We start from the raw sequence: 11,103 nt of genomic DNA, 5'->3' as shown, positions 1-11,103 counted from the left end.
TTCAACCGCGGGAATAATTAAGTTCTAAAATACTCCCGCCGTATCGGTCCATCTTAGGTTGTGCACTGTCACCAAGACGAAGAAAAAAATGAAAGAAACTTGATGTTTATTTGCTAATTAATACCATTGCATGCAGAGAACTGATCACGGCACGTTGTGCTAGATAGTCTCAAGTCATTGAAGGCATACGCGCCTCACGTCTCCTATTTGTTGATTGCTTTTTACATGGCAAGAAATAGGGACCGAGGTGGGGAATTAGTGCATCATACCTAAGTGTTTGGGAATTATCCAATTTTCGTAATGTGCCTAATGCATTGGTACGAAGAAAGTGCACAAGTTCATTTATAGGCAAGACAGCTCTGCGATCAAAGGCGGAGCTTGGCCCCAGGCTACCCGGGCAATGGCATGTGGTGTGCAAAACTTCCCAGCCCATATGTAGGGAAAAGGAAAGTTGGCATGCCGCGAAATCACTATTTAAATGGTATCCCTTGCAAAAACTCACTCCTCTCCGAAAGTACCCTTCTGAGTTCGAGCTCAAATGAGCTGGGATGAACAGTAAAATAAAAAATTCAAAAAAAAAACTAATTCTTTTTTTGTAAATTTCAACAAATATCTAATTGATTGCAAATTTTTCTTACAAGATCACATTCGTGGAAGGCGTGGCAAAAAAAAAAATCAGTGCCCCAAAATGATTTCGAAAGTATTTTGTTTGACACATGACATGTAGGCCACTTTTTGCAACTTGGCAGTTTCCCCTATTGTCGTAGATTCATTTTTTAAACGTTATATCTCTTGAACTGTGCATCCAAATACCGAACCGTTTTCACCATTGCATTTCTCGCATCATGATCTTTGAATCTAAATCACATGTTAATATGTTGCGATGAACTTTTCGTTTCACAAAAAAAAACAGAAATAGAAAAAGAAAACAATAAAAAAACAAAAAAAAATCCAAAAGAGGAAAACCAAAATAAACCGGTTCATGGAAAAATGAATACCGAAAAATGGAAGAATAAAACCGAAGCCCAGAAGCACGGTTGTGGCTTTTCACTTTGTTTTTGGAAGCACAAACTGTGATTTTACTTTTTTCCCATAGAAGTGCAACTGTACTTCTCGGGGAAGCAAATATGTGATTCGTGTGGAAACACATTTTTATCCTGCTAAACAAAGTTGTGCTTTCTCACGAAAGCAAACTTGTGCTTCTCGTGAAAGCATAGTTTTTTCTTTCGAAAGTCATAGTTGTGCTTCTTGTGAAAGTCAAACATGTGCTTCGCAGTCTCGCTCCTTGATATACTCAAAGCATTGTGCAGTAGAACATCCAATATACATCAGCACACTACAGGAAAAACATTCTACACGGCAAAGGTCATTTTAACCATGGCTTAGCGTACGCCGAGTGTTATACTCGGTTTAAACCTCATGGCTTAGAGTGTTTCGGCTTATGGTATGTAAGCCGTGTTTCATATATAGAGAACACGGCTTATTTATAAGCCGAGTATAATATGGTGGTACCCAGTGTACATAGAAGATCACGGACGGCAGCACCTAACTGTGGCGCTACGTGGCGTGGCTATAACCCGGGTGTTCCACGGACACCTTGGGTTATATATAAGCTGGAGCACCCATGTAAGCCGAGTGTCGTTCCCGGTATTACGGCTTATACATAAACCGAGTGCCACCTCACGGTGTTATGTGACCGTCCGGGGATTCAGGTTGCTGCCACGTACGTGTATTTTGTGGACTCACACTAGGCTTATATATCTAAACCGAGAAGAGCAATTTAGTTCTTATGGTTCTATAAGCAGAGTGTTTTTTTAACTTACAAGGCAACGTGTGTTTTTCCTTGTAGTCGTAGACCCAAGTACTTCCCGTTGGCCGCCTCCTGTTATAATCCAAGGTTGCCATCATCGCATGTTTGGCAGCCGCCTTAGTGTTTTGCTGAACATGATCAATGATTTATCTCCGTTCACCTCTGTTGAACCGTACCGTTCCTGCGTATATACCCTTGAGACTGGACCAACAGTTTTGGCTCTTCACGGTACCTGCGAGCCTCCGATCGTATTATGTAGAGTCCTGAATGCTTCCATATTTGTTTTTCCTATCCACGTTCTCTCCCGAAAATAAGACGCCAGTTTCCCTCGGCCCTCGGCCGTTTACCTTCGCCATGGCTAAAAGCTCAACGTCGGCAGCAGAGGAGCGCGTACCCGAGGATTCCGAGATCACCACGTCGAGAAGCATCACGGTCACGGAGAGCACCGCGACGCTCAGTCTGGAGGTGACAGATTACCCGAAACTCAAGGGCATGGGCGTCGGGCAGTTCATCAAATCGCGCGTCTTCAAAGTCGGTGGGAACGATTGGGAGATGAGGTTCTAGTTCTACCCGGATGGCTGCAACAACGAATGTGATGACAACGCCTCAGTGCTTGTGTACTATCTCAACGCGCGCAAGGAGGAGCTTGTGAGCACCAGGTGGGCACTTAGCATGCTGGAGAAAAAGAGCCAGGTAGACGTGGTCAGCCCCCTTGTGGGGAAGTGCGTCTTCACTCGGAGGAAACTCTCCAACTGGGGCTATCCCGAATTCGTGAAGAAGGCCAAGCTAGACTCCCTGTCGGAACTCGGGGACGGCTGCTTCACGATACTCTGTGTCTTCACCGTCATCATCGACGAGTCACCGGCGATGGAACTGCCCCGCGACCTGGAGGGCATGCGCAGGGACGGGAGAGAAACGGACGTCACGTTCCGTGTGGACGGCCAGGAGTTTCGCGCGCACAGGCCCCTCTTGGCCGCGCGATCGGCCGTCTTCGAGGCGCAGCTATTTGGCCCCATGGCGGACAAGGATATGCAGTGCGTCAAGGTCGTCGACATGGAGCCTGCCATCTTTGACATGATACTTCACTACATCTACACGGATTGGAGTCCTATATGTGATGATGAAGAAGGCTACAGTACGGCAGTGATGCAACATTTACTGGTTGCGTCGGATAGGTACGGGTTGGGCAGGCTGAAGTCGATGTGCGAAGAAGAGTTGTGCAAAAGAATCAACGCGGAGACCATTGCAACCACATCGGCGTTGGCGGATCAGCACCACTGCGAGCTGCTCAAGGATGCATGCGAGAAGTTTGAATCATCCCAATTTACAAAAGTTTTGTCGGTGACCACGGCGACCGACTGACGGGTTTAAGCACCTCCCATTGGCTTTGCAAGAGAAACCCGGGAACAAAAGGAAGCCTTTGAGAAGAAGAAATTGAACGAAGTTGGAAATTTTGAATTATCCGTAGAAAAAAACAATGTAAATTGGTTTTTGAATAAATAACCTTAGCCAAGTGCCTAGTTGTGTGGGTAAGGTTTTTGTTTTTAAGTCGAAAACCTTTGGGGGTTTAGGTATTGCCAAATTAAAGCTCACAGCTTCTGGCTTCTTATAAATTTGCATACATACATACTGCCGCAATCGTCTAATGCACCTTGGAATTGCTAGCAAATCATATCCCCCCCTCCCTCGGCATCTACATGGCTTGGTTTGCCTGAGTTGTTCAAGATAAAAGGAAGATGAATGTTGGCCTTCTACGAGTTGCCTGACATCTTGGACCTCCGAATAAGAGCGCTTTGGCATGATAAGTGATAGCTATGGGTTTGACTTGGTTGTTCAAGCAAAAGGAAAGATGAATGCTATCCTTCTACAAGTTGCTTGGCATGTTCGACCTTGAAGAAGTTACTCCCTCCATTCCAAAATAAGTGTCGCTGATTTAGTACTAAATCTTAGTGGATGGGTGTTCCTCCAGGGAGCGCTGTGGCATGAGAAGTGATAGCTATGTATGGCCAAAGTATAATGATAGTGCATAGATTCCCTTGTTTGATCAATCAAAATTCCAATAACAATGGGATAGTTTGATGAAACGGGTTGCCTAGGAGTAGTTTGGTATAAGAATCTCCATTTCCCTTAGTTTTTTTCGTTCCTACACCTACCTCTTAACCTCTCGAGATGGAGGAAATTCCCAGCGGAGGTCATTAAAAAACAACTACCCAAAGTGCGGCATATCACCATGGCTTCTGCTTTTCCAAACCACCTGCAGAAAAAAAAATAGACCTTTATGCAATCGAGGATGACACAACAGACCACCCTCTGAGGCCGAGTCCATCAATCAATCCAGGCCAACAGGTCTGCCAGCCTTTTATTTTCCTGTTGCTCTGAGAATCTTTTCTCAGATAAGCAAGTATAGGGGAAACAGAAGAAGATTAATAGCACCTGTCCGTTGCCGTATACTGTAGTTTACACCGAAGCAAACGTTTGGCAAAAGAACAATTGTAGAACCGCTGCTAACAAAGCACAAGCTCAGTAGCGCCTCTGCATTTTAAGAGAGAAATGCAGAGGATCCACTTACCATCCAGACGCTTGTATATATTCGTCATCTTCCTATAAAAGGCTAAAATGTATATACATTTTTTCCCGTTCTACTCATTGCCATGAGCACTAGCTGCAAGGTCAAAAAGATTCTATGAATTTGTTTCTCCTCTGAACCTTTGACCATATAAAGTCAGAGAAGAAGAATAAAAAATGAATGATACTAGTCTGCTCTAGGGTTCGTCCATCCACAGAAAGACCCCACTTTACGTTGAGATTCTTGTAAGCCTGGCCGAAACAGCATAAACCAAACAACAGGATTTATGTCGTCATTGTCAGCCTGCTTTCTTTGCTGTCAACCTTCAGTTCGTCTTCCTTAACAGCAGATTGAACATCATCTGGGATGCAAATATCAAGGTAGCATCAGTTTGTTAGCCCTTGAAGTGAAAAAGAAGTCTATCAATTTAATTGATGTTCCAAGCAGAGTAAACTACCTAGGGGATTAGGGGTTGCACTTGAGGCCTCTGCCGCTGGTGTAGTTCCTAAGAAAGAAGAAATTATGGACACTTTCACATGGCAGACAAGAAATATTTTGGCATGTGCATATAACTGTAGTAATTGTGGCATGGACATTGCACTATTCACGGGAGTGCAGAGAAAAAATGATCAAGATTTTTTAAAAAAAAATGAAGCTTCTTATTTTGTACTCCCCCCGTTCCTAAATATTTGTCTTTGTAGACATTTCAATTGGACTACCACATACGGATGTATGTAGACATATTTTAGAGTGTAGATTCACTCATTTTGCTCCGTATGTAGTCACTTGTTGAAATATCTAGAAAGACAAATATTTAGGAACGGAGGGAGTATTATACTTTAGTCTCACACAGCCAAACAAGTCCAATCATTCATTTCCACTTTGAGCTGATCTACACAAATCTCACTCATCATAATTTTTTTGTTCATAAAATGAGGACTCAAAAGTCATCCAAGGTATGATTAGAAAGACTAATCAGAAAGGTCGGGTCTTGGTCTACCTGAGGCTTCTGTCATTGAGCCATCAACTCCTTTCAGGATGCTAGTCTCTGTCTTTGGTTCATCAGACTGTTCTGGGTTATCTGAATTTTCACACCCAAAGAATTAGCTCAGGATAACTGTTAAGCGCATCAACCAAATAACAATAAAATAACACATTACCTGATGGTTCCTTACAAATATGTTGGTCGCTATTAGCAGTATTTGAGTGTTCTTTGGAGCCTACCAAAATAGCACCGTTAATTATTCATTAAGAAGCCATTTACTCATTAAGGGCATGAGCAAGCATACAGGGCCTAATGTGATACCTGATGTTATCTCAGTCTCACCCATGGCAGCTGGAAAATCACGCGGAGTTTGGCCTGCCAAGATAAGATCCAAAATCATGACACATGAACTGAACTCTTTTCCATATTAGAGGTAGCTTTTGTTCAAATTTTTAATTGCATGCTTCTTAACTGCATAAAACTTAGATTAACCTGGAGATTCTTTCATAACTACATCCACAAGAACAGTATTCGGTTTTTCAGGTAATCAAGTGCTGAGCATTAACATAGATACAATTAAAGCTCACAAGATCAAAACTTCACATAGTACACGAAGTTTCCTGAGAGTCATGCATAACTGACAGGGTTGACAAGTTTCTTAACTTGTCCTGGGGAAGGACAGATTAGGATTTCAGGTCAATGTGGTTTTTATCTGAACCACAGCAGGGCATCTAATCCAAGAAGCATACCTGATGACTCCTTGCTTCCACTTGAAGATTCAGAATCACTGTTAAACTCAGGGACAGATTTTCCTTCAACATGCACATCTTGATCCACGTGTCTGCATGATACTAATACAGGCTGAGCAGGTTTAACTGTGACTGGCACCACAGTAGCTGATGCTTCTTGGCTCAAAGATCCAGTGTCTTGCTTGGGCAAAGGCTTTGATACATTCCCAGATATAACCGAAACAGGTGCTGCTGCAACAACCCCAGAACCAACGTAAGGTCTTGGAGCAGGAGGGATGATGTGCTTAGCAGTAGATGTCTCCACAGGCCTCCTCATCTGAAGAGGCTTTGCAATTGTAACGTTCTCTAAGTGGACTGGTAAGGGAGGAGCAGCTTGTCTGTGGATTGCAGATGCTTTCTTTTGAAGTTTACTTGGTTGGAGCATGGGGAGGTCAGGGGCAAGATCATCCTTCGGTGTTATTGGGCGTAGGTTAGTTTCATCTGGGATCCAACCTCTGAGCACCTGATTGTCCTTCACTCTCACCGTAATAAGAGAAAACCCAGGACATTGCTTGGTCATCTTTCCAACAAAATGCTTGCCAATGATAACATCCTTGCCTAAATTACCTTGCACATGAGCACTACTACTGCTGGAGACTTGATTTTCACGAAACTTGATTGTACTACCAGACTCTACAGGTCGACTGGGCCTATCACCTTGAGTCTGCTGTGCAGGCAGCACATAAACTGTGTGCATTTTAGTGTCAAGAGTACCACCTAATGTATGGTTAATATGCACCCCATCATGTCGGATATTTGGGTTATACAGCGCACTGCGAAGAGGTGGAATGCTCTGAATGGGCTGTGCCATGTGTGGCTGTTCATATGTAGAATACTCGTACTTCCTTGGACGACCACGCTTACGCTTTGCACCAGAGCTTGTGAGTGGCTCAATGGGCAGCGGTTCATTAGGCGCAGCAGCTTTATTCCCTTCTGATGTCATCTCTACTGGCTTGCTTCAAGTTTTTGCAGCGGCAGCTTCTCCCAAGAGTGCTGAGTCTACCCTGTTGGTTTAAATTTACCTTCAATGAGAACAACAGTTTTTCTTTATAAAAGAGGCAAGAACTCTGCCGGTAACTGAATGCAAAAAAGGCAGTTTCTCATGATACTGTCTTCAGAAGCCACATGGCCACAGTTTGAAATCAATGATGTAAACTGCATGTTGAAACTACAAAGGTACACAAGGCAGGCAAACCAAATGCTGCTACAAACTTGCAAGTCATTTTGGTCCATAACAGCAACTTAATAGATCCAACATTAAAAGAACATAATTACTTTCCTTATTTAAAATGTTATGCAATAATCAATCCAAGCGGCTTAAATTCTTCATTTACTAATGTACCCACACATCTTAAATTCTAAACAGTGAGCTCCTAGAACGTACATGTCCTGGACATAAAACGCTTGATGCTGACATCTGAATGGCAAATTCTTATCAATATCCCATCCAACACATTAAGACCTTAAGAAAAATCAATCCAATATCCAAACGAGAGGGGGTGAAAATCTCCCGACCCTACCGAGCAATCTAGAATATCATCCCATCCCGTCCTACAATGGGGCACGGCCCAAAACATCATCGGACAGAGCAATACGGATCAAAACAGAGGAACCGCGAGTCAATCTGAGACTCGGAGAACCGATCAGAAAATTTCGCAAAATAAAACTTCAAGAAACAAACCAGACATGAGCCAGCCATACATGCGTGGGCTAGTACAGATGGGAGTGAGCGATTACCCCTGAAATTACGACCTCCGTGCGCGCGCCGTCGCCTTCGGGAGGAGAGATGATCGTCCGCGGGCGGGGGGAGGAGGAGAGGGGAGGGACGCCGCGGACGGGGCTGGCGGCGGAGGAGCTCGGGGCGCTAGGGTTCTCCTCGCTGGGGGGAAGGGAATGGCGGGGGATCGGAGGGGGGGCGGACGATGTGGCTCGATTGAAACGGCAGGCAGCCTCGCCCCGCCGCACCATACAAATCGTGGCTGGCTGCGGAGGAGCCGGAGGACTGGTGGCGCTGCTAGGTCCACCTGCCGTTGTCCGGCCCGCGAACGTGGGTACATTTCACATGGGCCGACATGTTCTCTGCAGGCCATAATTAAGGAAGGTCATCATCTTGTTCTAAAGTTACTCAAAAAAAAAATCATCTTGTTCTAAAGAAAAAAACTTTGATTTCAGTTCGTTCCGAAAAATCTACTGAATTATTTTTTTACTAAAAATAATTATTTGTCTTCGGTTGTCGCTAGATAAACTATGGAGGTTGCTAGGCGGCAGCTGGCTGATCATAGGCAATGATCAGTCGCCTGGCTGGTCGTTGATTTGGGTTGGTAATATGATGTGGGCCGCTTTATACGCTGGTAACAGGACCACGCCATAGCTTCCATCCTAACATCCCCACGTCTCTCCGGAGCGCCTCCAACCATTAGGTAAGCTGCAACACGGCATCCCTGCTGCCCGCACGCATGCGTAGCTCGCTTGCACCGGCCGCAGCTCTCAGATGTAGCAATCACGTCGTCGGTTAGCTCGCAGCAAAACGCTGGCGAGCTCGCCACGCACCGGTCATGACAACAGCGCCGGCGAGCTTTGGGTTGCAGCAACAACATTGTTGCGACCATCTCCTGAAGTACCGACGATGCTCGGACGACCCGATGATGCACCATTGCAGCGGCGACACTTCCGTAGCACCGCGTGACACCCTCATGGCAACCTCGCATGGGCTCCATTATAGCACCGGCGGCTCGGTAGTGCTTCATCGCACTACCGATGGCTCCTGGTAGCAAGAGGTGCTGCGAGATGGTGAGCTCTCCATGGTTGCAGCACTTCCACCTGCTTGAAGCATTACGCGGAGCGCTGATGACCCTCTATTGTAGCATCGTTGCGCGAACCCATTTGCAGCATCGGTGGTCTCTTGCATCAGCGGGTATCTCCGTCGTATCTACTTTTTCTAATACTTTTTCTCTTGTTTTGGACTCTAATTTGCATGATTTGAATGAAACTAACCTGGACTGACGTTGTTTTCAGCAGAACTACCATGGTGTTGTTTTTGTGCAGAAATAAAAGTTCTTGGATTGGAACGAAACTTTGCGAGGAATTTTTATACAATAAAATAATAATTTCTGAAGCCAAGAACCACCGGAGGGGGGCACTTGGGTTGGCACAACCCACCAGAGCGCCCCCCTTAGGCGCGCCCAGGTGGGTTGTCCCCACCTGGTGGCCCCGCAGACTTCAACCCTGATACTATAAAGTCACATTTTTGGAGAAAAAATCGGAGAGAAAGAATTATTGCGTTCCACGAGACGGAGCCGCCGCCACCTCCAGTTCTTCATCGGGAGGCCAGATCTGAAGTCCGTTTGGGGCTTTGGAGAGGGAGATCTTCGATCTTCGTCATCACCAACCCTTCTCCATCGCCAATTCCATGATGCTCCCCACCGGGAGTGAGTAATTCCTTCGTAGGCTCGTTGGTCGGTGAGGAGTTGGATGAGATTCATCATGTAATCGAGTTAGTTTTGTTAGGGCTTGATCCCTAGTATCCATTATGTTTTGAGATTGATGTTGCTATGACTTTGCCATGCTTAATGCTTGTCACTTTGGGCCCAGGTGTCATGATTTCAGATCTCAACCGTTTAGGTTATCACCATTATATCTATGTTCTAGATCCGATCTTGCAAGTTATAGTCACCTACTATGTGTTATGATTCGTAAACCCCGGAGTGACAGAAGTCGGGATACTTTCCGGTGATGACCGTAGTTTGAGGAGTTCATGTATTCACCATGTGTTAATGCTTTGTTCCGGTTCTCTATTAAAAGGAGGCCTTAATATCTCTTAGTTTCCAATTGGACCCCGCTGCCACGGGAGGGTAGGACAAAAGATGTCATGCAAGTTCTTTCCATAAGCACGTATGATAATTTACGGAATACATGCCTACATTATATTTATGAACTGGAGCTACTGCCGTATCACCCTAGGTTATGACTGTTATATGATGAATATCATCCAACAAATTCACCGATCCAATGCCTACGAATTTCTCTTATATTGTTTCTGCTAAGTTACTACTGATACTGTCACTATTGCACTTGCTACAGAATCGTTGCTACAACTGTTACCGTTACTATTGTTGTTGCTACTATCTATCAAAACTATCGTACTACTTTACTACTGATCACTTTGTTGTAGATAATTAGTCTCCAGGTGTGGTTGAATTGACAACTCAACTGCTAATACTTGCAAATATTCTTTGGCCCCCCTTGTGTCGGATCTATAAATTTGGGTTGAATACTCTACCCTTGAAAACTGTTGCGATCCCCTATACTTGTGGGTTATCAAGACCTTTTTCTGGCGCCGTTGCCAGGGAGCATAGCTATATTTGTTGAGTCACTTGGGATTATTATCAAATTATCACTATGAAGAATCTGAAGGATGCTAAAACTAAGATTTTTCCCTCCAAGACGAGCGGAGGTAAGGAACTGCCATCTAGCTCTGCACTTGATTCACCTTCTTTTACAAGTAGACTTGCAACACCACCACATGCTATTAATCCTGATATGTCGCAAGTTATTGATGATGCTACTTCTGCTATGAATGATACTCATGATGATGCTAGTACCTTGCTTGATGATAATGTGCCACTAGGTGAATTTCTTGATGAACAACTTGCTAGAACTAAAGCTTTTGAGAATGCTGAAACTGATGAAATTGTTGAATCGTTGAAAATCATGAAGAACTTGAAACTGGAAATCTTGAAACACCTATTAGACCTAGTTCTCCTAGATATGAATTGCCTAAAGTGCCTGAGGGTTATGTTATGGATGAGGACACAACTAGAGACTTTCTTGCTTGCAATGATAGGGATGATCTTAAGAAATTATTATGCAAACTGAAAGAAAAATCTCTGAATGTTAGAATGAAATGTGATCCTAAGTTTGCTACTTCACCTATATTTGTTGATGATAAGTATTA

The 11,103-nt window shown here is 44.3% G+C and overlaps 2 protein-coding genes across 4 annotated transcripts; one reads left to right on the top strand and one right to left on the bottom strand.

Annotated features, from left to right (window-relative positions):
- The first annotated feature begins 2,132 nt into the window (after window positions 1-2,132).
- LOC123050121 (BTB/POZ and MATH domain-containing protein 2-like) lies at window positions 2,133-3,457 on the top strand. Its single transcript, XM_044472957.1, has one exon. The coding sequence runs from the start codon at window positions 2,483-2,485 to the stop codon at window positions 3,170-3,172; it is 690 nt and encodes a 229-aa protein (XP_044328892.1). The 5' UTR covers window positions 2,133-2,482; the 3' UTR covers window positions 3,173-3,457.
- Window positions 3,458-4,397: 940 nt separating this feature from the next.
- Window positions 4,398-8,090, bottom strand: LOC123054659 (uncharacterized). 3 transcript variants are annotated; one of them, XM_044478467.1, is made up of 7 exons: window positions 7,887-8,089; window positions 6,111-7,153; window positions 5,683-5,736; window positions 5,537-5,596; window positions 5,377-5,457; window positions 4,834-4,881; window positions 4,398-4,737 (listed from the first exon to the last, which is right to left on the bottom strand). In XM_044478467.1, the coding sequence occupies exons 2-7, from the start codon at window positions 7,090-7,092 to the stop codon at window positions 4,661-4,663; spliced, it is 1,302 nt and encodes a 433-aa protein (XP_044334402.1). In that variant the 5' UTR covers window positions 7,093-7,153; window positions 7,887-8,089; the 3' UTR covers window positions 4,398-4,660. The 3 variants fall into 3 exon arrangements, with proteins under 3 accessions (XP_044334402.1, XP_044334403.1, XP_044334404.1); XM_044478468.1 differs by having other exon boundaries at window positions 6,111-7,171; window positions 7,887-8,080; XM_044478469.1 differs by lacking the exon at window positions 4,834-4,881 and having other exon boundaries at window positions 7,887-8,090.
- Window positions 8,091-11,103: the final 3,013 nt, after the last annotated feature.

This window comes from Triticum aestivum, chromosome 2D, assembly GCF_018294505.1.
Source record: "Triticum aestivum cultivar Chinese Spring chromosome 2D, IWGSC CS RefSeq v2.1, whole genome shotgun sequence".
Taxonomy (NCBI): Eukaryota; Viridiplantae; Streptophyta; class Magnoliopsida; order Poales; family Poaceae; genus Triticum; species Triticum aestivum.
Note: the sequence above shows the minus strand (reverse complement) of the source record. Positions and strands in the feature narration are given on the sequence as shown.